The sequence below is a fragment of the Balaenoptera borealis genome (genome assembly GCF_965194805.1).
Source record: "Balaenoptera borealis genome assembly, chromosome: 1".
NCBI classification, from domain to species: Eukaryota; Metazoa; Chordata; class Mammalia; order Artiodactyla; family Balaenopteridae; genus Balaenoptera; species Balaenoptera borealis.
In genome coordinates, this window is record NC_138860.1 from 181215950 (window position 1) to 181241548 (window position 25599).

General features: G+C 53.6%; 1 protein-coding gene across 1 annotated transcript; it reads right to left on the reverse strand.

Moving 5' to 3' along the window:
* Window positions 1-842: 842 nt before the first annotated feature.
* On the reverse strand, window positions 843-25424 carry PADI6 (peptidyl arginine deiminase 6). Its single transcript, XM_082351318.1, has 16 exons — window positions 22949-25424; window positions 22047-22230; window positions 20260-20332; window positions 17555-17619; window positions 16953-17064; window positions 16013-16138; window positions 12348-12526; window positions 11989-12092; window positions 7917-8028; window positions 6365-6472; window positions 6008-6162; window positions 5141-5297; window positions 4913-5036; window positions 3744-3814; window positions 2470-2631; window positions 843-1322 (listed from the first exon to the last, which is right to left on the reverse strand). Exons 1-16 carry the CDS (start codon window positions 23038-23040, stop codon window positions 1089-1091), a joined length of 2058 nt encoding a protein of 685 aa, XP_082207444.1. The 5' UTR covers window positions 23041-25424; the 3' UTR covers window positions 843-1088.
* Between the last annotated feature and the right edge of the window lie 175 nt (window positions 25425-25599).

Consider the following 25599-nt stretch of genomic DNA (forward strand, 5'->3'; position numbering starts at 1 on the left):
GCCGTGCTGGCCCCTCACTGGCAGTGTGGCGAGCTGTCTACCCGGGGGCGCCAAACAGCCAGTCATGGGTTCAGAGGCCCCAGGCCTTCTCTGTTCTACCCAAGTTGACAGCCTTTGCTCTAGGCCACCAGCCACCAGCATGCCAACACGGGTGCTGTTTGTGGAGCCTCTGGGATGCCGGCTGCTTTATGTCATCAGATCCAGGTTGGAATGGGGCAGTGCCTGTGGACCTGGACTGCTTGGAGCTTCCCATCGGCAGAAGGAGGGGCAGGGTGGGAGCAGCTGTGGTTCAACCTCAGGATCATTGGACTTAATAGCATTTTTGTGCCATCAACATAGGGGTGGGCAGAGATATGGCAATAGGCAACTTTGGGTCCTAGAGTGGGTGTTTGTTTCCTCTCCCCTGGACACTTCGGGCTTAACAAGGGTCCATGCAGGCCTGCGGGTCGCAGCTTGCCCTTCAGAGTCATACCTGCTGACGCCCGCTGTCCACAAGGCACGGGGGTCACTCTTCTTCGGGCCTGGCCTCCTGCAGCTCCTACCAGGCCGAGGGGGAGTCCTCTCCCTTCCCCAAGCCTAGAGTCTGTCACATTCAGCTCAAGCATCTACATCCAGCTCATCAGATGCTTGAACTGGAGAAGAATTTGCATGGTCCGAGCCCAACCACTTCACTTCTTCACTTCCCACTACACACAGAGACCTTAAAGACGAGGGACAGCAACTCCATGGTAGCCTGGTCCCCTGCCCCTCCCAGTGGGACAGCCTGACCACAGGTGTCCCAGCTGCTCCGCTTTCCATCCTTAGCCATTACCCCCTGCCCCGAAATGAGGCCATGGCCAAAATGCAGTGAGAACGATTAGAGCTTTAATGGACATTCAGTAACTTCTCAGTGACCATTTTCCATCTTTTTCCAAGGGGCTCAAGCCGCCAGTATTGCCACCCCACTGAATGCTGAGGGACGGGGGTGAACAGGGTAAGGGATGTAGTACCCTGACTCCAGGCCCCTGAGCAGGGCAAGGGTCAGACACTGTTGAGTGGTGATAGTGGGCCATTCATGCTGGGGCAGGGCTGGCAGCGCTAAGTTGGGTCTAGGGCACCATCCTCCACCATTTGAAGGCAAAGGGCACCCGGCGGATGTTGGCACAGGAGCAGAAGTCTCCAATTTCAGTCAGGTAGCAGTCAAAGTCGTTAATGAAGGTGCATTGGAATCCCAGGGGCTCTAGCAACTGGCGGATCTTTTCCTCCAGGCAGCAGGTACCATTGATCTGGGGCCCAAAAGGCTTGGGGATGCCCAGGTTCTGGCCCATCACAATCATCTGCAGCTGTCAGAGAGGCAGTGAGGATGAACAGGGGTCAGAGCCGTGGAAGAAAGTCCCCTGTCCCTTCTCTAAGGAAGGAAGGCCACTGGGTTCATTGCAAGGGAAAACCCAGCTGCCTCTGTGGTTGGGCTAGACCAGGAAAGACAAGCACAGGGTACCCCTTCTCCAAGCCTGTGCTCAGACAGACATCGCTAATCCATCCGAGCAAACTCCACCCCGCTATGCCTAACCCTCCAATGACTCCTGATATATTTCTCAATAGCAAAACCAAAATCTTGCCCAGCTGAGGCCTGCCAACTTCCCTGGTTCAGTCCTCTACTGCATTTCTCTTGTCCTGGCCTTTTAGTCTTGTTTCTGCCATAATCTTGCCTACCTCTTCTGGAATGCTCTCTACCCCTGGCTTTGCCATCGGACTTCTGTCCATTTTTCACGTCTTAATTCTAGCATCTCTTCCTCAAAAGCAGCTTCTCCCACCATTACCCATACCTCCCTACTCCCAGGGCCTATGAAGCCTCCTACTGCATGCCCAGAGGGCCTCACTGGTCTTGTAAAAAGAACCATGTGCGATTGAATGCAGGGCCTGTGTCCCTGGGGCTCAGAGAAGAGGCCTGCAAGTGTTTAAGGAATTGATGAGCCCAAGCATCTCAATTCATTCTAAGCACCTACGTGATGGGTCACAGTGGTGAGAGAAAGGTCAGATATAGGCCACGGTTGGAAGGCTTGGCCTAGCAGGGGTCTCTCGTATACCCACACCCCCAAATTCCCAATTCCTGTTCTAAATAGGATGCTGCCCGGATACACGGACAGGAAGACCTCATCAGGGAGCTTGCCCACGGTCTCATGGCCAGCGGACGGCTTTACCCCCTCAACTCTGGTGGAGCCCAGCGTCCCCGTCCGTGAGGAGGGCCCTTGAAGTCGGTCCCTGTTTGGCAAGTCGTCCAGCCTGGGCCCCCGCTCACCTGCTCCCTGGAGGGGTCTTCCCTAACTGGGAGAGAGAAGGGCTTTCACCTCCCTTCCTCTCAGGCGCCACTGTCTGCTGGGCCCTGCCTCCGTAGTCTAGCACTGTGTCCGTCAAGAGACCGGCCAGAGCCGGCCAGACTGTCCCCAGCCCCAGCCCGGGGACACCCAGCCTGCACCCTGCGCCCCTCACCAGGTCAGGGAAGTAGGGCCTCGCGTAGAGTTTCTCGGTCTGCTCGCTGGAGGGGATGTTGGCGATACGCTCCAGGCAGAAGAGCTGCGGGATGTCGATGATGTCCTGCTCCTCCAGGCCCAGCTCCCTTTTCAGGATGCTGCGGTTCAGGTCGATGCACTTCTGCGGGGCGGGAAAGGGCCGGGAGGGCAGCGAGTTTGTCGGGTACCGGGTACCAGCCCGAAGCAGCTGCATCTCCTCGGCACTGACTGCAGGCGGGGAGCCATGCAGGGCGGGGGGCCAGCCCTCTGAAGTCGGGGCTCAGAGCAAAGGCCTGGTCTCGAGAGGCTGGGACCCCTCAGCTCATCAGCGCCAGGGCAGTTCCTAGTCCTAATTGTACAGTAGCGTGGGGCCCCTGGCCCTCAGTCCTGGCCAGAGTGGGGGACCTGGGCAAGGGCAAGAATAGGTCCTCAAACCCAGGCACTTGCTCGCATCCTTAGGAAGGGACACCAGCAGCGGACCCCCGGGGCACTTCCCTGCCCAGACCAGCTAATACCCGACGCCTGAGCATCTCCTAGGTCTTGACGTAGGGCTCATGACCTCACACCCAGGGTGCGTGTCACCAGGGCTCAGAGATGCTGTTTGGACCCCCACCTGGCTGCTGCCCACCCTGCCGTGCCCGGAGGCCTCCCCTGTTTCAGCAAAGGTCAGGGCACAGAGCATGCCTTGGCCGGGAGCCATAAGGACTCAGCGGACCAAGCGATTTTGTGCTGACGGGTGACCTTGGGCCTGTCATCGTCCTTTTTCCAGGCCATGGCTTCCCCGCTAGAAGTTGTTTAATTTCTGGAAAATCTGCTTCTCACAGCCTGTGATTCACATTTTAAGGGACCTGAGGTGCTGGGTGATTCTGACTCTGAGCTGAAGGGCCGCTTCATCCAGAAGTGTTGAGAAGGCCCTGGTGTGTTCTCTGGTGCCCAGAGCTTCCTAGAGAAGTCAGGGTTGGGGAGGTCCTCTGTCGGGAGGTTGAGCTACAGCACTGTCTTCGGGTCCAACACTAGATGACTTGGGGCTCAAACCTGGTTCCCCAGTTCATCGGCTCAGGCTGGAGGCTTTCTTCTGAGCCTTGCTATCCTCGTAGACAAGGTGGGTTTACTTCATACGGTTATTTTGAGGATTAGAGTAAGGTATCGTGTGTGATGCTTGGTCATAGTTATTGCTCAGTTAGGGACCCGTTGCCAAGGTGGTCACTGCCTCCCACTGCCTTTTGGAGAAGGTCCCCAGTCCTTGGCCCTTACCTCCGCATAGTCGTTCTGCTTCCTCATGTTTTCATCAGCCAGAAGTTGATTGATGGTATTGGCCTCCCTCCCTGTAGGAAGGAGGAGAGGGCGGGCAGGCCTGTGAGCCAGGGGGTGGGCCACGTGGTCCAGGGCTGGGCAGACTCCAGTCCTGGGCACAGCTGACTGGGTATATCCTCTGGCCAGTGACAATGGTGGGTGGCCTGACTGGCCTCCAGGGACCCATTCTAGGTCAAACGTCACATGTGGGGACTCAGCAGGGTCCATGAAAGCCCAGGGAGGACTTACACTGCCACAACCGGCCACTCGGTCCCGAGTCGGAGGGGAGGAGCCTGGGATCGGGTCTGAGGCAGGCAGCCTGGACCAGGTGAGCAAGTGCCATCGGCCCCCACTCACCTGGGCACCTCTATGCCTTCTGTGTACAGCCTGGCTACCTGCCACTTAGGATCTTGCCCGGGTTATTTAACTTTGTTCTTCAGTTGCTCCACTTGGCCATCAGCTGAGATAACACAGGGTCTTTGGTGTGTGACAGGTGGCTCATGCTCAAGGTCGCCTTCCATAAGCCCTCCTAGAACCATGAGGTCCTGGGCCCCACCTCAAAATTTGATCTGAAATTCTGCATTTCTCACAAGCTCCCAGGTGATACTGAAGCTGCTGGGCCTCAGGCCACACTTCGAGAACTTCACTGCCCCCCTCACTCCCTTTCTAGGTTTCCAGAAGGTTTAGAACAGAACTGCTGTGGCACCAGGCCCCACAATCTCTGCTTGTCCACTTATGTCTTCCTGCAGGGTGACCAGGAGACCCTGAAGTCCCAACACCCAGGTACTTAACCCAACCTTCCCCGAAGAGATCCAGACACCAGTGCTGGTAGCATCTGGCTTGTCCCCCACCACATGGAGCCATCCGTGTGTTAAGTTCCCCCTTTGCATATATTCTAGCAGCCTCTCAGCCATCCCAGAATTTCTGGCTGATCTGCCTGTCCTGTCCTAGTACCACCAGAATTACCCTGAAAGAGAACAAGATGTTCTAATATGGTACATTTCATGCTTTTATGCTTCCCTAGGATCCTTTTCTATCAGGAGGAACCAAGTAGAAATGGTTCTCTAGAAAGGACATCTGGGACCGAGGAGCCGCCCTCTATTGCAGGGGGTGGGGGGGGCTCCCCTTACCATTAGAAAGGAGCTGATCTTTTCTAATCCCTTCAAACAGATGTGCGTCTCCATAGCCCTCCTTCTGTTTCTCCTTGAACAGTTTGTAGCAGGAGCTGGGGCTGGCCAGGAGCAGCCGGAAGTCCTGGGAATCAAAGAACTAGGGTCAGATTCTAGCTTCCCTTCCAGAAACTTCCAGAAGTCTCTGAAAGAGGGTGGGAGACATCCTCTCCAGCCCCCAACACAGACCTTTTTGTCCTCCACCTTGTACTGTGCAGGGATGAAGCACATGAACTCATAGGCATGGCCGATCATCAGCCAGTCGGAGAAGAGTTCCACTGGGGCCTGGACTTGCTGGGCGTAGAGGAAGTCCCGGAGGGTCTTACTCAGGTTCCGGCAGTCCTTGCTAAAGGGAAGATGGAAAGAACAGCCCGTGAGCCGGCATGGCCCAGCTTGGCTGCCAACTACTCGGTGAGTGCCAGGCTACCTTCGGGTAACTGGCTGCTCTACCCATTGGCTAGTCCATAGGGGGGTGGGGTGGTTATTAAGAATCCCTTACCACTGTATAGCACAGGGAACTATATTCAATATCTTGTGAGAAATCATAATGGAAAAGACTGTGAAAAAGAAAATGTATACAAGTATAACTGAGTCACTTTGTACAGCAGAAATTAACATGACATTGTAAGTCGACTATACTTCCATAAAAATTTAAAAAAGAATCCTTTACTCTGGCTCAACTCAGGACTGAGCCAATGGATTCTAGATGAAGACTGAACCCTGGGACACAAGTATTTCCTGGATTTAGATGAGCGGCCACCAAGAAATCTAGCCACACATCTTGTGGCAGTAACATCATGTTGGGTCAATAGGCCAACCAAATTTAGCATGCTTCAATTTAAACCCTGGAATCACCACTCAATGAGTGGTTTGTCTGCTTTTTCTACCTCTAGTCTCCTACATGAATCAAAGACTCAGAGGTCCTGACTTGACGGTTTAAGGTCCAGAGCAGATGACCTGCTGAGTCCTGTGGGAATCAGGTGGGTCCAGGTGAACTACAAGAGTCCCTCCCTTTGGTTTTAAGGCATCTGGCCACCACCTGGCCTCTTGCCTCACCTGGGGTAAAAGCTGCTGCCAATGAGGATCCTGCCTAGAGGGTATTCTTTCCCTTGGGCCTTGACAGGTGGGGACACCATCAGGTTCCCAATGGAATCTATGCTGGCCACCGTATGGTCCTGGGTGCGTTGGGTCATGTAGCCAACCCCAGGGCTCTGGAAGGAGACCCAGCAGGGGCAGGGTGTTAGGAGGGACAGGCGTCAAGCCTCAGTCTTACCCCATTCCAGACTCAGTAGATTCCCACACCCCCTTCCCCCAGAGGCCACCTGGGCCCTCTCCCCTGGCACCCATCACTTCCAGCAGGCACCGGGCCTGAGAGGTTGGACCAAGTTCAGATCAGTCAAACCGAGCCCCCACCAGTGAGTATTTCATGGGGAAATCGTCGAGCTTGGGGAGCCGAGGGGTGTCGAGGACCAAGGAAATAGTCTTGTGGGGAGCCTGGGTATAGCAGAAGGCCATCTCATCCTGGAGGACACAGGGAAACAAGTTGTGAGTTTCTCTCGCTCCATCAGCTGCTTTCCCGCGTCCAGTGTTCCAGCCCCAAGTGCTCCCTGTGCACGGGCCACCTCCAGAGAGCAGGTACAGGGAGAACCCCCGTCTTCCTGCCACCTCCTGCTCAGCCCTCAAAACCCTGCGCAGGCATCCCCCCCTTCTTGGGGATTTTCCCTGGCCTGTCCTTCTGTTCATCAGGTTTAAAACCTGATGAGTCACCTAAGATTCTTCCTCCTCTCATCTCCTGCACCAAATCCATGAACAAGCCTTGTTGGCTTTATTTCCAAAATATGTTCCAAGTGGACTCCTCTCTGGTACTATTCAGGGAAGCCACCTGGGGAAGACCACCTCTTCCCCATGTGACTGTCAGGCTCTCCAATCAGCATCTCTTCTAGTCCTGCCCCTTCCTAAGGCCGGCTCTCTATTTCTCAGCCAGAGGGTCTTTTTAAAACCTAAGTCAGAACGTTCAACTCCCCTGATTCATACCATTCAATGTCATCTTGCTTGGTTTTGTTTTTGCTGCACCAGCGCGGCTCGTGGGCTTTTAGTTCCCCAATCAGGGATCGAACCCGGGCCCTTGGTGGTGAGAGCACAGAGTCTTAACCACTGGACTGCCAGGGAATTCCCCTCATCTTGCTTGGGATTGGTTTCTTCTCTTCCTTACCTTTGTGTAAAAGGTCCCCGATATATAATTTAGCTCTTACCTACCTCTGTCGGTTGTTCACTCTGATCTGGCCACACCAGCTTTTCTGTTCATCACATGGTGGATCTATCTTCAGTCGGCTGTTTCTGTGCCTGAAGGGCTCCTACTTCTAATCCACCCCCAACCCCAATCTTTGCACGGCCAGCTCCTTGCTTCCCGCGTTTGAAGATGTTCCTGACCACCCAAAGCGCCGAGGTTAATCTAGTAACTCACTAGCTCATATCATTTTCTAGCTTTCATGGTACCTAGAGTTCTATCACGGCAAGATCAGGGGCAGAAGTCGGCCCCTTTCTCCTTCAGTGCTACTACTTAGACAGGTCCTCGTCATTTGTGACTACAGACCAGACCTCAAAAAACTGGGCTCGACACTTCCTGCTCAGCCAGGGTCGAGCTGGACCCTGGGGCAGTGCCCCGGGCCGGCCAGCCTGTAGCTGAAGGCATCAGCCCCTCAGACACCTGGGCCTTAGGGTTAGGTGTTCTGTGGTCTCGAACGCGTACGTTCTGGAATGGGAGGAGGTTGGACTCTAAGCGTTACCCCTTAGTGGCTAGACCTTGGGCAAGTCATTTCATCTCAGCTACCACTGACCTCCTAAGAACAAAGACGCCCCTGCTTAGTCTTAGCTCTGCTGGAAGGCTGAACAGAAGCTGGTGAAGTTTGTTGTATGTGCCGCACATGGTGTCTCCCCCACCCCTCCCCCACAGGTGGGGGGTTACCTGGAGCCACCTGCCCAGGCGGTTGGGGTCCTCGTAGACAGATGCCACCTGGATGTTACTTCTCTCGCTTAGCTCCATCACTGTGTTCACGAAGCCCTGGACCTGCAGCTCTCTGCCACGGGAGATAAGCTGGCTCTAGGAAGGCCTCCAAGGCTCCCCAACTGGTCATGACCTCTCTGTCCCAGGGGAAGGGGGAACCTCCTTCTGGTCAGGAGAGATGGTGCCCCTGCCTGTGAGGTAAGCAGAGCTGCTGTGCCCCCACTTCATGGAGCACCAGCTGCTAAGCTCAGGGCGTGCCTTGCCCGGAATCACTTGGTTTAGCTCATGGCAAAGTCAGGTCAAGAATTGCTAGTGTCTCCTTAAAAAACTAAAAATAGAACTACCATATGACCCATGATTATGGCTCATAATTATGATCATAATTCAAAAAGATACATACACCCCAATGTTCATTGCAGCACTATTTACAATAGCCAGGACACGGAAGAAACCTAAGTGTCCATCAACAGAGGAATGGATAAAGAAGATGTGGCACATATATACAATGGAATATTAACTCAGCCATAAAAAGAATGAAATAATGCCATTTGCAGCAACATGGATGGACCTAGAGATTGTCATAGTGAGTGAAGTAAGTCAGACACAGAAAGACAAATATCATGTGATATTGCTTATATGTGGAATCTAAAAAAAAGGGTACAAATGAGCTTATTTACAAAACAGAAGTAGAGTCAACAGTTGTAGAAAACAAACTTGTGGTTACTGGGGGGAAAGGGGAGGAGGGATAAATTGGGATTGACATATACATGCTACTATAAATAAAATAGATAACTAATGAAGACCTACTGTATAGCACAGAGAACTCTACTCAACATTCTGTAATAACCTATATGGGAAACGAATCTAGAAAAGAATGGATATATGTATAACTGAATCACTTTGCTGTACACCTAAAACTAACACAAAATTGTAGATCAACTATACTCCAATAAAAATTTTTAAAAAATTGCTAGTGTCAGTCTCCGCTCTCATCTCCTAAGACCCTGCTTGTCCCTACTCTGCAGTCACATTGCACCCCCTGCCCCAGCGATCTAGGAAATGCCCCAGGCTCTCCTGCCTTGATCTACCCAGAGGGCTGACTCTTCTCACCGCAAGGGGGCTGTACTTTTCTCCCGAGAAGCCAAGAAGCCTAGTGCCCCCTTGAGATGGCCAACAAGGTTGTCATATTCATATGGTTGGCAGGGGTGGGTCTTGAGCCCTGTGGTCTTAGTGCCATCATGTACAGCACCAGGCTTACAGGTCCACAGTGTACATCCATTCCTTGTTGGAGAGAAACAGTGATGTTTGGGGCTGACATTGAGACCACCCATTTTACCAACAGGTCCTCATGAGTTGAATGCCAGCAAGGTCACCATTGGGAAGTGTAAAAAATTTGGATTCTAATCCAGATCCAAAACTTGAATTGCTATTCCATGCTACTGTTCCAAAGAACCTATTTTTTGATTCTACACAGACAAGACTGCAGGGAACTGGCCAGCCTGACAAGGTCTGAAACAGTCTGAGATGTGTGCTGGGGGAGGAAGTGTAGCCTCAGTCTTGTACACCATCTGTGGCAAAGCTGGGTCAAGCCATGCCTGAATACCACCCTTATGGGAGAGTCTTAGAAGATCAGAGTCTCAGTAGATGCCTCCTGTGAGTGAACTTCTGTCTTCAGATACAAAAGACAAGAAAGATCTTATACCTGGATATCAGTTGTCAGCAAAATCTCTCGAGCTCTTCCCTTTTACCTTCTCATTCTGAAGCCTGGCGTTCCTCTGTGGACCCTACTCCCTAGCAGCCCTCCCGTGGAAGAGCTATTTTTCTTCTTTCCCTCCGCTGAGTCTGGAGGAGGGATGGACGTACTCCTTGCCATGAGGTGCTACAGCCAGGCCACCATGACCTCTTCAGATCCTTGACTTGACAAGGTCTTATTTCTACCCTCCCATCCTAATGGTCTCACCACCTCCAAGATCAACTGTCCAGTTCCATCACCTCCATCTTCCCTGCTCACGTTGGTCCCTGGGCCAGCAGCTTGATATCACTGTGATGCCTGGACCTCAACTGCTTTTATTCCCAACCCCCTGTGTCTTAGCTTTTCTCCTTATCCAACTTTGAGTCTGTGATGCATCATAATAATTATACCCTTATCCTTCCCCTTGGGCTTATCTGCCTGACAAAACTACAACCCTGGTTAGATTCAGTTCTACATTTCTTCTTCCCTAGAGCTCGTTACCAAAAATAGTTGGAGAAAAACCACAGTGACGGTTCTCTAAGTTGGCAACTTCAACAGGTCCTTAGCACCAGACAGCATCCTACCACTAACAGTTGCTCTAGTCAATTTGCTCCTAGAAAGTGGGTGAGCTGTCCTACCTATTAAGGCCAATGTGACCTGTTCACTTTTTCCCCACCAAGTTTTCCCCTTCTCTGCTGGATCACATCCATTAGCATTATTCTTTGCTTCCCATAAAAAGCAGCCTTCCCTTTCCCAAATCCCCTTCAGACCATTTCTCTGGAGTTTTGCAGAGTACTCCCCTCCCATTCTTCCTTCGATGCAGTTGTGACCCCACCGCACTTTCAAACCCACCACTCAGGATCACGCTCTACACAGTGGCCTCCATCTTGCCAAACCCAATGGGCACTTTATTCTCCTCTCGGAATTTCCCATGGTTGGCCCCTTACCAGGTATCACCCTCCCCTAACCTCTGGGTCTCCGCTCTCCTGGTTTTTATCTGAACTTCCTCTTCCTTCTCAGGCTCCTTTGCTAGGTTCTTGTCTGGAGCCAAGGGTTCGATGGCTCTAGAGCTCACTTCTCAGGCATCTTCCTAATATATTCCCTCCTCCTCTGAGCTCAGCTAGGCCTGTGGCTCTGAATACCCGCAACGTGCCAGGGCCCCCCCATCTCCAGCTGCCAGACCTTCCCTTGAGCTCCAGACACTTAGAAACTGAATGGGTGTCTCTAGCTTTATGTCTCCAGAGCCAAAGCACCAATTTACCCCACCCCAGGCAGGGGCACCGCCATTCATCTCGTTGCATCCCCAAACCCAGGGGACACTCCTGTTGCTTTGCCTCCCATCCCCCAGCTAACTTGGGGGCGGGGGAGCCTACCTTCCAAGCAATCCTGAATCTAACCACTGAGCTCCCACCGCCCCGGCCCGAGCCATGGCTGCATTTGGCCCACGTGATCGCAGTGGCTGAACTGGTTCCTTTTATTTGTACCTCTGGTTTTCCACGTGGCCGGAGTGGTTGTGCAGAACCCTGGATGGTTTCCCATGGGTTTTACCTGCCAGAGTCTTTTCTCCCCTCCTCCAGCCGCATAGCTAGAGATCGTTCCTGGCCTCCCTGCCGTTAGGTGTGGCCTGCGCCTCTTCAGGCCATTGGCCCGTGAGCAGAGCAATTCAGGAGCCTTCCAGACTCCAGCAGCGACAAATGAGTGGCTTTGCCCGGACTTTGGCTCTTCCCCTTTCCTAGGGGCCGGGCCTCAGATGTGCCTGTGCTCAGCCTGCATCATAAAGATGAAGCTGCCGCCCCAGGGGAAAGCATTACCACAGCCTGAAAGGAACCCTGACTGCCACTGGGGGCATCTAGGTGGGAGAAAGTTGACTTTAAACCACCGTCTGGGGGTCCGTTACAGTCCCAGAGGCTACGCCCTAATACGCTGAGGCCCTGCTCACCTTGCCCTGTCGCCCCTCCCCCTCCTCTTGCCTGCTCCCTCCTGGTTCTGCAGCCTTCCCTGCTGTCCCTATAACAATCTCGTCCTTACCCCTCCATCCTTTTACCTGGCTTTATAGCCCTGGATCCTACCGGAAACCATGCTGTTTGTCTGTCTCCCCTTAAGACCAGAGGGGGACCGCCGTGGTCACGGCTCCAGCCCTAGCCTTGTAAGTATCCAAACAAGCATCGGATGGCTGCCTCAGGTGGAAGGACTTCACATTCCTGGTGAGAAGTCTAATCATCTTTACCCACCCCGCCGACAGACAGGAGAGCATGCCAGTTATAAAAACGACCCGGCCCAGGCAGCCTGAGGGCTTCTTACCTGCACAGGTATATCTCTAGAGGCATCTGGGTGCTGGGGACAAAGACGCAAGGAGCTACCCGGAACACCACGGTGTCTTTGTACACCACGGTCTCTGGAATCAACTGCGATGTAAGACGAGGTCCTGCTGGGTGACCTGGTTCCCCGTCCACCTTCTCCCCCTCCCCCCCCACCGGGCCTCCAGATGCTCAGCCCAGCCCACCTCCGGGCCCTCACCTGTCCTCTACAGGGCTCTTACCCGAAGGTGACATGACACCCTAGCTCCACCCACCGTGCTCCCATTTTCTGCCCAGCTGTGACAGGTCTCCCTTCCCCCACAGTCCCTGCTCTGAGGGCCGCTTTTCTGCCCGGGGACGTACCGGGTCTGGAGACTCTTCCACCAGGGAGGCCGAGTAGGAAATCAAGCCCGAGAAGCTGGCGGATGGGAACTCTAAGGCTTCAACGTAGAAGGTTTCCTCCAAGTCATCCTCGACGGGGGCCAAGTTGTAGGTGTGCTGGTCAGGCCCCAGCACCAACTCGAAGGTGCTAGAGCTGTCTTCTAGGAAGGAGAGAAGGATAGGCCGGCTGCTGAAGGAGCCTGGTGCCCATCACCACACCCAATGGCATGTTCCTCAGGTCGGAAGTCAGGCCGGGAGTCCCAGGAGAGCGGGGGCCAAGATGGCTTTTCGGCCCCTAGGTTCCTGGTGTTTAGGGCTTAGTGGACAGCCAGGTGTTTGTTCACGAACGGGGGCCAGTTACTCACTCTTCAAAGACCTGTCGGGAGCTGGGACTCAGATAAAAACACCTGCCTTCAAGAGGTGAAGGCTCATGGTGGTTCTACGCTTTGGCCAGCTTTGGGGAGAATATTATAAAGTCTTCAAGATGAGAAACTGTGCAGAGATAGGCTTGGAAGCCTCATCCAAAAAGTCCGACACAAGCTGGGGCCATGGCCTGCTTCACCGGCCTCTTGCTCTGGGTTGCAACACAGTGATCACCCGAGTGGGGCTGTGGCTCGCCTCGCAGACGGGCTCCAGGCGGTTCTGCAGAAGAACCTCGTCACAAGGGCTAGGGGTGCTGGCTGCAGGCTTGGCCTTAGCGTGTGGCAGGCCAGCTGGACAGCCCCAGCGCTGGGGATGTACCTATGTGGCCTCCTGCTTTGGAGGCTTCCTCGCTTGCCTTGAGCCAGACCTTGAGGGGGCGAGACCAGATGACCACCCCTTGCATCCCCGCAGGGCCCCCGCCCAGGGTTCGCAACAGGCGTGCTTGGCGTGCTGCGGGGCTGGATAGTGACTGCCCACCATCCGGTCTCTCTCCAGCTGCTGGGGGCCTTCTCTCGTATCTAGTCGCTTGCTCTTAAGCACAGTTAAGGTTTCTTGTGGACTTACTACATGCCGGCAACCGGGGTCGGGGCTCGGACTCATTTACATCCTCACCATCCTTTGGCGCAGGTGCTGTAACGATCACCCTCATTATACAGAAAAGGAGGCCAGAAGGACCAGCCACAACACAGTTACCTTTACCTAGAAGGCCCTTTCTGCCTTCGCTCAGCTTGGCTTAACCTGAGCTCTCACCACCTCCACTCCCCAAGCCCCTGCTTGGTACTTGGCTGTCTGTCCATCTGCCCTAGGCTTTGAGGGCAAGTAATATCCTTATCCTTCTAGAGCAGGAGCCCCAGGGCACAGAGTAAACACTCCCTTGAACCGTGCTCCTTTTTTCTACCTTCTGTGTACCACTGGGCTTAGAGGTAGGGCAGGTGCCCTTTGATCTTCGATGGCACTTCTAGACCATCTCTTCATTTCTCAAGAATCCTATCCCTTTGAAGGACATGCTATCAGATAATGCCACCTGCCCCCTTCCTCGCTGTACCTGACTACCACCCTTACCATCCTCCGTGGATTGTTCTAGCACTGGCTTGTCTCCACCACTAGGGTGCTGGGTACCATTTACACCATAGACCAGACCATCCAGTCTGCTTCTCCGACCTTATTTCAATGAACTCGAGTTCTGCATCATCTTAGACGCCAATGTCAAGGCTCATGGCTCGGATACCACCTCCAAAACAGATCTGGCATCTTCTTTCAGTCTTTCCAGCTCATCTACAGTCTCATCCCAGCCCCAAACCTTTCTACACGGCCGATTCCCACCCTCCACCCTCACTCCCCTTTGCATCCTCCTCACGTTCCAAGACCCATTACCTGACCCACTACCCTGAACACGCCATCAGCTCCCACACCAAGACCTCAACCCTGGCATTCAAGCAGCCGGAGAAAGCCACACTGAAAGATCTTTAAGGATATGATCAAACCTCAGAGGGGGGCCTCAGCAGTATTTGGAAACACTATTTTGTGGCCATTAACTCTCCCTCTTCCCATACTCTTGAGTCCTGTGTATTCATTCCTATAATTTTCTCCTGAGTCTATTTCACCACCTCTGTTGGATGGGTCCCATCTGCACATGGATATGCTGTGTTCTACCATCTTCAGATACTGTTCCCCACCCCCACCCCATGCCAGGCCCCACCCAGTTATTACTGCCACATACTTCCCTTTATGGCAGACTCCTTCCATGGTCTGTGTTTGCTGTGCCTGCCCATTTTACTCTTTTTTTTGGCTGCACTGTGCAACTTGTGGGATCTTAGTTCCGCAGTCAGGGATTGAAGCTGGGCCACCGCAATGAAAGTGCTGAGTCCTAGCCACTGGACCTCCAGGGAACTCCCTACTCTTTTTTATCCCCATTGTTCTTATCAAGGTCACTAATGACCAGCTTTGAAAAGCAACTTTCCCACCGATCTGGGCATCTTAGTCACTCGACAGCACTGGTCATAGTTGATCACTGCTTTCATGCAAGTGTTTTCCTTTCTTTCTCGAACCTTATGCTCTGGCTTTCAATTTCTCTGGAAATTTCTTAAATTCCTTTGCTCTATCTTTTAGACTATGGCTCTCCAACTTCAGCTCAACTCAGCTTCACCTGGAGGGTATGTTAACACAGTGTGCTGTGTTGCCCTGCCCTAAATTTTTGAATACTTTAAAAGGCAGGTAGGTAGCTTGAAGTATGGCATCTCGGGCAGGTACACACATCCCTGGCCTCCTGAGCAGGCTCCGAGGCCCATCCAGCCCAGCCCACCTCAGAGTTGCCTGGACATAGTGGGCTTCATAGGACCAGAACAGCCCTCGTGGCCTGAACCAGGCCACAGTTTCTAAGGCTCATTTCTAGCCCACATGTCAAAGGACCACATACAACCTGGGCTGCCTTCTCTGCTAGTCCCAGGTCACTTCCAAGTCCAGCTGTGACCTAGGTCTGCCGAAGAGATGCAGCAGCCGACTCGGAGCTGAGGCCCCCGAGCGTGGGTAAGGAGGGAGCTGCGGCACGCTCCCCAGTTGCCCAGCTGAAGCTAGACTTGGCTTTTAAAGAAAGTAGCAAAGAGTTAAATCTCAATTTAGAGGCACTGAATACTAAACCCATTTAGGGAAATCCAAAGACTTGTTTGTTGAAGGGTATTTTGCTGGAGTTGGGCACATCCACTGTCAAAGCCAGCAGCCCTCCACGCTTTCATCTGTAGAATAGGGACGTGCCACCTGCCTGCCGCACAGTACCTGGGCTGTGTGGTACCTGGGCTGGATGTGCTAGCATAGCTGCCACTCTGGCTTCCCAGCCTCTGAATTCTCAAAACCTAATACAGCCAAGTCTCGGTTAAGAAACAGATGGATTCACCTGGCAGGAATACTCAGGAGAAGACATTAATCTATACAAGGCTATAGCCACCATTTCATCTAATGCCCACCTCTCTTCATCCAGCTGTAAAAGTCCTGTAGGAGAGGCACGATCATCGCCCCCACTGGGGAAAGTGGCTTGGAGGTACAATGACTCACCCACGTGTATAGAACTTACTCCATGTTGAAGGTGGCAGCCAGAGGATCCCAGGGACACAAGTCCAGCTGTAACAGACCCTGACCTGCTGCTCTCGGTCCCCAGCTGGCTTCTGACGGGGACCCTGCCGGGAGCAGGTGTGGCCACAACTGGCCCTGGCATGTTGAGAAACACTCACTTTGTGGCCGGTAGACTCTTGCCTTCTCTGACTCTTCCTTGGAGGTGTGGAGAACCACCCGGCATTTCTTTAAAATGCAGCTGGGTCCCTGAACTCTCAGTATCATCTGGGACAGACTCTTTGTTTCTGAGCAAAAGACAAGGCAAAGGTTCAGGGGCTTCTGGAGGCCAGCGCTCCAGGGGTGGAGGGAACAGTAGGGTCGGGGGTGGAGGGGCTTGTATACTGGAGCACCGAGGACCCTGTGCCTCCTGCTCTGGCCTAGGCCTGCATCATTGTCTCTGCTACTTGCTGCACATATGGCTACAGGCAACTTGCCACAGCTGGGGCCCACTCTGAGTGACGGTGGCATCTACCCCATCAGTTGTAAGGGGTAGATGGTTCCCACAAACACCTGGAACAGGGCCTGGAATGGTCAGTTCAGCGTGCGTTCCCCTCCAGCCTTGGTGTGAATCAGGACATCCCATTCTACTGCTGGGACCTGGAATCTACATCCAGACCACAGGTCAGGACCAGATCCAAGAGGGCTTTTGCTAGGACACCCAGGGTCCTGCCCCAGGCTACAAGAGGGTTTTTAGGAAGGGTCTCGCCTACCCCTTGTGTGTCTTCATTTAGTCTTCTCAACCTCCTGGGACGTCCGTTGTATCATCCCCATTTTACAGATGGCAAAACAAGACCAGGGAAGTTAACATACTCAAGTTCATGGCCAGGAAGTAACTGCTTGTTATCTGACATCAGAGCCTGTGTTCTTGCCAAGGGGCCCCTTTCTGCCCAGTTACACGCTTCAAGCCATTAAGCCATTGAAAAGAGACTTGATGGGCCCAGAGCAGGGACATCCGCCTGGACTCTGGGTTTGCTGAGGGGTGGAGCCGTGAAGCCCCAGGGGAGGCAGAGCCCAGGGAGGAAAGTGGGTGATGGTCCTTGGTCAGCGGCCAGTTCTCACCCTCTGTAGAGAACACCTTGCTCTTCCTGCCCACGAGCTGGTGCGCGTCAGCCGGGCTGCAGTTCACAAGAAGGATGGCACCCCAGCCCTTGGGGCCCCAGACCCAGTTTTTCTGTAAAGAAGACAGGAACGTTGGTTCAGGCAGAAGCCAGGTTAAGTCCTTGGCTTTGCAGATGCTATTCCACCTCAGGGGCAGAGCCAAGCCTTTCTCCAGGGCGACGGGGACCTCTAGATCAGAGTTTGCCCACTCAAGTACCTACAGGGACAGGACAGTAACATCAGGTAAGCGGGCTGAGAGGAAGGCGGAGATCTAGATGTGGGTTACCAGTTTCCTACCTTTGCTCAGTGTCAGGGGAGGAGGGGTCTGGGGCAAACTGGAGGAGACATGCCCCATCTGAAGGGGGCAGCTGACCCTCCAGCCTAGTTGGTTACACGACCAGGCTAAGATGGGAGACTAGTGCCACCAGACATTCTAATGTTTTGAAAGAGCATCAGTTCTGATTTGTATTGTAGCAATTTGACACTAGGAAGGCCAAATTGAGTCTGTGGGCCAGATCTGGCTCCTGGGCCCCTGGCCTGCTTCCTGCCCCTGGCAGCCTCACCTTAGCCTGTTTGTCATTTGTCTCGAAGTGCCCACTGCGGTAGACATCCACGTCCAGGGAGAGCTCTGCAACAGGAGGGAAAGGTCTCAGCCACCTAGGCCAGCTGGATGCAGCCTTGGAGCTGTAGGTAAGGCCCCAGGGCTGCCTAAGGCTGGTATCAGGGTCCTCCAGCATTTGGGGCATGCTGCCGGCTTGGAAGAAAGTTCCTCAGAGGCAGACAGTGTCTCGTGAGCAAGCCTGGAGAGGCCCAGGTATTCATGTATCTCCCCCAACCTCCTGGGAGGCCACAAAACAAGTCCACTGTGGTCATGAGGCCATTTGTACCTCTTGGTTTCTTCCCAGGTGATTCCTACTTGGAAGGTCCTCCTCCCCAGCCTTTGGGAAAGCTCTTGGCCCTCTAGGACACGGCCAGGGCTCAATACATGGCAATTCCAAGCCCCTTTAGAGCTTAAGGATCTAGGCTTCTGCCCAAGTATCACCACAGGGGCTCCTCCTGGGTCTTTGCATCCCACCTTTCACCCCTCCCCACCCTGCTGACCACTGAGTGGCTTTACCCTGGTTGTATTTTTGTTCATAACTCTTGACATTCAGTGTGCTATTTCTCAACTGGAATGTCAGGGCCAAGGGAACAGACCTCGTTTACTGCTGTCCACTCAGCACCTGGCACAGATGCTCAAGGATGCCCGTCACCAACCAGGTACTGTTCTAGGTCCTAGGGATACAGCAGCGCACAGGACAGGCCCTATCTTCTTTGATCTTAGGAGGTATGCGTGCGTACTCATGCACACATGCGGCAGTGGCAAGGGGTGAAGAAATAAGTAAAATACATATTATGTCCAATGGTAAAATGCCGCAGGGAACAAGGGGATGGAGGGGGTGTCCCAGTTTTAGATCAGAGAAGTCTTCTAAGTGTGAACAGAGACCTGCAGGAGGCAAGAAAGTGACCCGTATTAGTATCTGGGGTAAAAGCAATTAGAATAGGAAGTGCATGGTGGCAAGTTCAAGGGTCAGAGAGGCCAGTGTGCCTAGAACAGGATGAACAAAGGAAGGGAAAGAGGCCGTGGGTTAGAGGTAGCGTGAGGCCAGCTCGGGTAGGTTGTGTAGGTAACGGTGATGCCAGCTTTAATCTGAGCGTGGGCAAGCGGTAGGAGGCTTTGATTGGAAGAGATGTTATCTGATAGCCTTTTAGAGAGGTGCCTCTCTGGGGGCGGAATTGAGACTGGACCTGTAGAAGATCAAGGATGGAGCAGGGAACCGCACTGGGGACCTGTCGGTGACCCAGGCAGAGATGACCATGCCTCGGACCAGGCTGAGAGCTTTGGTAGTGGTTGGTGGCTGGATTCGAGCTAGACTTAAGGCAACACCGACAAGATTCATGATCAACACGGGCTAAGAGAAAAGTAAGGGCGACACCAAGGGCTTGGGCCTGACCAGCTGGAAGGATGGAGATTCTAGCACGATGCGGAAGACTACTAGGAAAGAGGCACTTGGGGGTAGAGGGCATCGGTTCAATTTGCTGTGTATTAAGTTTGGTTCAGGCTCCACGCTTCCCATGCAGGGGCGCCGGTTTGATCCCTGGTCAGGGAACTGAGATCCCACATGCCAGCAGGGTAGGGCCAAAGAAATAGATAAATAAAATAAAAAGGAGAAATGTTGATCTGAAAATTGCACATCGCTTTCTCTGAAACACTCTCCGAGGGTGAGTAATTTGATCTGGTTTAACATACAGGAAAACTGCCTATCACTCTCAGCATTCAACAAATGTTACCTGTTATTATACAAAACAGTTTGAGACATTGGTCAGACACTCAGGAAGCTCTGTTGGTGAGCAGCCCCCAAGTTTACGGGTGATGCTGGGCCAGAGAGTTTTGCGAGTCACCTGTGGGCTGCGTGTAGCCCTGCAGCACTGCACTGACAGGCGGGGTCGGGGGGTGTGGCCAAAAGATCCAGCACAGGGATCTGAGAAGGAAAGGCCAGCTGCAGAGGGGCAAAGCCGAGTACAGGGTCCCTAAATGGCTCAAGAAAGGACCACCAGTGTCGTGAACACTGAGGACAGGTCCAGGAAGAGGAAGAGAATAGACCACTGAACTGAGTGCAGTAGAGGGTGTTCAGGGGCTCGTTGAGGGCAGCATTGGTGGTAGGGGTCTAGTCTGAGCAGGTTCAAGGGAAAGTGAGGAAAAACTAAGGATGCAGAGAGGTGGGGGAGTGGAGTTTGAAGACTACATAGAATCAGGTCTAAGAACAGACATTATAGCTGGTTCCTTAAGAGAATAGGCATAATAACTTGTTCCTATTAAGGGAATAGATATAGTTTGTTCTGGAACAATCTAAAGAGGAGGGCAGGAGGGGTAGTGGCTTCCTACATCAGTAAGAACTGCTGAAGGAATGTTATTGAATGAGAGGGGAAAGAGTCTGGTATGGTTAGGATTAACTTGGGACCAGACACGTCATCCATTGCAGCAGAGGAAGCGGAATGTAGGACCCTGACACAGGTAGGTGGATGACGTGAACATGTGGGGTCCCGATGGCCTCTGTTCTGGTCAGAGAATGAGGTCAGCAGTGAGCTTTGAGGGACCACGGGAACGGGCACTGTGTGAATCCATCTGTGACCCACGGGAGGCATCTCGTTACAGGGAGAGCCCCCTTCAGCTCCTCTCGCCTCTGCAAAGCCCACCCCTCCTCTCCAGGGCTGGGAGGACACTCACCAATGCTCGTGAGGTAGAGCACAGCTGTGGCCATGGGGACATCCTCACTGTGCTGGTAGTAGGAGACCGAAACCTGTGGAGACAGCACCCAACACCCATGGGAGCATTAGAGGGCAGGGGGGCCGGAGCAGGACCCTGAGCCATGTACCTGAGTCTGGCCGTTTGACCTTGGTCTTGAGTTACAGTTTCTGAGCTTCCGGTGCCTTGCTGTGAGCCAGTACAGAGTCATCGTACTGTAATAACCCCCGTGTATAACATGCTGTGACCCTCCAGGCCCTTCCACACCGAGGCCTCACAACAACCCATCCAGGTGGGCTCTACCCCCAAAGGCAGAGAGATCGAGGGACTAAATCATTCAGCCAGAAAAAGAGGTGGCATAGAATTTACGACCTTGGCTGTCCAGCTCTAGAGGTCAAGCTTTAAGTTACACTAACATCCTCCCCACTCTACCTGCCCCTCCTTGGACCCCACCTGTTGCCCCATGAGATGGGCCATGAGGATGTAGGGCCTCCAATGCGTTAAGCTGCCCAAAAGGAAGCAGGACACTGGGGCGGGATAGTCTTTCCTGTGTCCCACACCAACCTCTGCTTCCAGAGGAGTCTTTAGACAAAGACCTGCCTTTCAGCCACTGGCCTTGACCACAGGCCATCACGAACCACAGAACTAGCCATTAGCTGGGGCCAGGAGTAAGCATCTCACTCTTGATGGTGCTGGAGGCTGAGCCCTGGGCAGAGAACATGTCTCAGATCCTCTAGGCTCAGCTGGGCCACATCACAGCCTCAACCCTTATCTGTGAGATGCTCAGTCTTACCTAAGTGTACTACCTTCCTGTTAGGGAGTTGCCTGCCCTGCGCACAGAGTGTAGAGGGGTATGTGTACTGCCCTCAGTCAGCCCCGCTTAGTCCTCTGCTAACTACCCTCCAGAAAGTTCTGCCAACACGAGTCCCCTGGTCCTGAATGTGCTTCCTCAGCTGTTCTCACCCTCAGCTTCACATTGGAGTCACCTGGGAGCTGTGAAGCCCCAGAGGTTGATTTGATTGGCAGGGGATGTGGCCTGGGCATCAAGTGGTTCTAATCACTCAGAACCACCACTAACCATTCAGACTGATAAGCCCGTTCTACAAGGTGGAAGGGCACCTCTCCCTCACAGGGGCTCCGTTAGGGTGACAGCCTGCCCAGGGGAAAGGGCACGGACTTGGGCTCAGATCCTGGATCTGCCCCACGGTAGTTATGCTATTTAGGTTTACAGGGGTCTCTCTAGCTCTGTTTCCTCGTTATGTAAAAGGAGGTAATGCCAGCCTCTGGAAATTCAACTCATGATACCTAGTACTCAGCGTTGAACTCAGCGTAGCTCTTAAGGTTCATTAAGAGGCTCCACATCTGGGAGATCAGTCTTAGCCAAAAAGCCCATTTGAGTTCTGCTGCTGAAACCTTTTAAGCCAGACTTCAAAAGCAGCTAATTTGGAAGCTGGTGTCCTGGTCAGAAGCACATATGGAGGAGACAGACATGCTTGAGCTTGAATCCCTGTTCAGCTGATTACTGGCTTGGGCAGAGCACTTCCTTCACTCAGTGCCTCAGTTTCTTCGTCTGTAAAATGGGGTCACAGAGTGCCCACCTCACAGGTTTGTTGCAAGCACTGAGTAAGGTCAGATGTGCAAAACATTTGGCACTGAATTTCTCATAGACTCAGAGCTCAGGAAACGTCAGCTGTTAGAAGGGAGACCCCAGGGGTTGTGTTAGCTCCATCTCCTGGGGGAGTCCCCCTCACCTTCCCCCCAAGACCTACCTTGCCCTTGTCGTTGGCAGAGCTGGGGGATGCCATCCCCACCAGCACGTTCGTGGGATGTGACAGGGGCCACCGGTTCATGGCAGCCTCCTCCCCGATCTTTACTGGGTCTGTGCCGTAGATTTGGACCACGACTCCTGGAGAGCTATCGACGGTGAAGGACTTGCACTGCTGCGGAGCACACCTAGGTAGCCCGGCAAGGAGATGGAAGCTGGGGCACAAGAGCCTCACCTTCTCGGCCTAGAGTGCAGCTGGCGTGGAGGGGGATGGACCCCCAGCCTCTCAGGTGCTGAGACACCCTAACTTATGGTCAGGGCAGTTTTGGGGTCCTAACACAACTTCAGCCTTACTCTTACCATGCCCTGCTCCAAGGACCCCCATGTCCTCCCTCCGACAAGCTCCAGCCCAGACCCCATCCTCCCACCGACACTCTAGAAGTTACCAAGCTATTGATACATCTTATTTATCAACTCCTGACTTCCACGGAGGGGAGAGCCACTTGTCTCAGCCACAAGGGATCCCTATAGGGAAAAAACATTGGGAGGTCTGTGCCGCGACCTGGGGAAGACATGACCTTGTGAGTCACCTCCCCACCGAGGCTCCAGCTCACAGGCGCCTCCCTCACTCAATCCTCACGGCTGCCTTGGGAGCCAACCTCACCCCCATTTCACACATAAGGGGACCAAGAAGGGGCAAGACTCTTGCTTCTAAGGCCCCACAGCCCATGAGGGGCAGAAGCAGGACCGGGAGGCCCTTAAAGACCCAAACTAGGCCCCCTGAGATGAGGCAGGACAACAGGGTAATATACGGAGGATGGAGGTAACCCCCAACTCCCGCGTAATCCAAGGGCAGCCTCAGGAGGGGAACGAGGCACCAGCCCGGCCCCGCCCCCAGCTCCTCACCCATTGACGTCTAAGTAGATTTCCATGTCCTGCACACAAATGGCATGGGCAGGGCTGTCCAAGGACAGATGGACAATGCTCTGGAAGGACATGGCACGGCTCTGCAAGCTGACCGCCCCCAGACCTGCTCAGCAACCCTCACACAGTGACCTCAAATGACCCCGGGGCTCCCCATCGCCCTGCCCTCTTATGGGCTCAGGGCCTCTCCAGCCCGCCCCCTCGTTAAGCAGCTACCCAAGTGTAACTGATTTTCTCCGTGGAGGTTTGCCGGGAAGAAGGGAGGTGCCGAGGAGCAGCTGGGGTCAGAGCCCGTGCATCACTAATTTATGAAGCACCTAGTGCCTGCAGACCTTCGGAGGCTGAGGCTGGCTGCCTACGTCTCTGGCCTCCAGCTGGGAGCAAGAGGGGCTCTGGGAAGCTGGTGTCTGGGACTGGTCAACCTGGCCATGGCGCTGGAGGCTTAACTCAGCTGGAAGCTGTCAGGAGCAAATATCTGTAGGGGGTGCATGGGGCAGTGGTCAGGAGGGGGGCACGTGACAGCACCTCTAGGCTCTGGGGCCTGGATTCTAAGGTGTGTGTTTCTTGGAAATTGATGAGGTAAGGCACAAAGTGCAGGACCAGTGGTCCTCAGCACTCTGGTGGTTGCAAAAATGATCAGGGGATGGGGGCTTCTTAAAGTTGCAAATTCCTGGGGTGTGGTCCAGGAAGCTGCCCCCTCTCCCCAGGTGATTAGGGGGATCCTTGACCATAGCTGTGTCACCAGCTCCCAGCAGGGGCCCGGTAGGTATTGGTGGAATGAATGGATGAAAGAGCCCTGCTGAGCGTGGTCACCAGCTGCTCCCCATCTCTGCTGAGTTCACTGAGCAAAGAAATGAGAACACCTGTTCCAGCCCACGAGGCTTACCAGCTAACTTTAAAACTGCTTATTTTGTGTTTTCAGTGTGGGTTATAGTTACTCGTGAATAGCTATGACATTCATGGGTCCAAGTTCAAAAGGGGCTTAGCAACAGTTTCCCTCCTCCTGTCTCTCACCCACTCAGTTCCCTTACGTGCAGGCAGCCAGAGGCATCAGGTTCTTCTAAGTCTTTCCAAATAAATGTTACGCGTCACCAAGCCAACATGAACCTATATCCTCCCCTTTCTTACATTTACGTAAATGGTAATATATATGCTGCATAGTATTCCGTACCTCACTTTGTTCACTTCTTCGTATTTATACCTCAGAGAGATGTTCTTCGTATCAGTAGGTAAAAAAGCATCCTGATCCTTTTTTATGGCTGTGTAGTATTCTGAGGAAGGCTGTACAATCATATATAAGCGTTTGTTTTCAGTCTTTTGCCCTGGCACACGATGCTGTGATGAGTAACCTGTGTGTAACCGCCTGGGGGACATAAGTTGGGTACCGTGTGAAGGCTGCCCGGTGAGTCAGGCTTGGTGAATTCGAGACTAAAAAGAAAACTAGCCCTCCTTGGAGGCTTTAAGCATGCAGCATAACTGCAGGAGTGGCTTTGTTTGGGGGCTCTTGGAGGCAGGGGGTGGCCAGGAAGACTCTAAATGCCCCTCTGGTAGGAGGAGCCCATCATGTGTATGCTCTCACCCCAAATGGCTGGCCCACACCCGTCCCCCCATCTGCTCACACACAAGCCAGCCAGAGCCCGGCTGGGGGGAAGGGATGGTCTGACTTGGGAGGGGTCGAGAGGGCTGGGCTCAGGGTTCCGGAGCAGAACAGCATGGGAGTCCTGTCCCTCCCACCTTTGGGCAGCCCTGCCTTGTGCGGGGCTCTGAGTATAGTGGGGAGGGGCACCCTCGGCCTGGTGCATGGAGAACCTTCAGGGCATGAGAGGGGCTTGGAGGGATCTAGAGCAGGTCCTGCACCCCCTCTAGGGGGATTCCTGTTCACCACTGACTCCCCAGCACCCACAAGAGTCCTGGACATAGTAGGTACTCAATCAGTTTTTGGGGCCCAAATGACTAAATGACCCCCAATCCCTGCAAAAGATAACCCAGTGGGCCTCCCCAGGTCTCTCCAATGAAACGAGGGGTTTGTAACCATACGACAACTTTTACGTGGATTCCCATGCTTCCTCACATGCTGATTCAGTGGAGGAAGTCCTCCCTCAGCTCCTCCGTGATGTTTCCTGAGATAATCAACTCCCACGGTCACTTTGGGTTGCTGGTGGACATTATGGTATGCCACCTGACCCCTTCTTCAGGGCGGAGGCATTAATTCCCCAGCTGCTATGAGTGTTGGCTTCCGGCTGCTCACAGCAAGTCCCTTTCCGGGAATCGTCTACTGCCAATTCCCAAGGTTACGGTCCCTCCTTGGGGGCAGCTACATCCAATGTGCGGAGACAAAGGGCAGGCTGCTTGTCTTAATTCAGGACAACTCTGAGGGCCCAGCCCCAGAGCATCCCAGGGGATTACCCAAAACCTCTATGGTCACTACATCCCAGTTCATCGTCTCCCACTGCCCCCCAGACTCCCTCCCAGGTATGGTTCCTAATAGCATCCTCCCACCATTCCCCCCACCCCCGCCTCCGGCCCAGAAACCTCCTGTGGGCAGAATCTGTTTCCGGGAACCAGACATAAAGCAGTCACCAAGGGCTTCCCTGGTGGCGCAGTGGTTAAGAACCCACCTGCCAAAGGGGACA

Excerpts from the sequence above, each read along its gene's own strand:
- PADI6 (XM_082351318.1), bottom strand. The coding sequence starts at position 23,040 with ATGTCCTTCCAGAGCATTGTCCATCTGTCCTTGGACAGCCCTGCCCAT. Across the intron at positions 17,065-17,554 it reads CAAATGACAAACAGGCTAAG|AAAAACTGGGTCTGGGGCCC; the intron begins GTGAGGCTGCCA and ends TCTTCTTTACAG. Across the intron at positions 16,139-16,952 it reads CAAGGTGTTCTCTACAGAGG|AAACAAAGAGTCTGTCCCAG; the intron begins GTGAGAACTGGC and ends TCTTTTGCTCAG.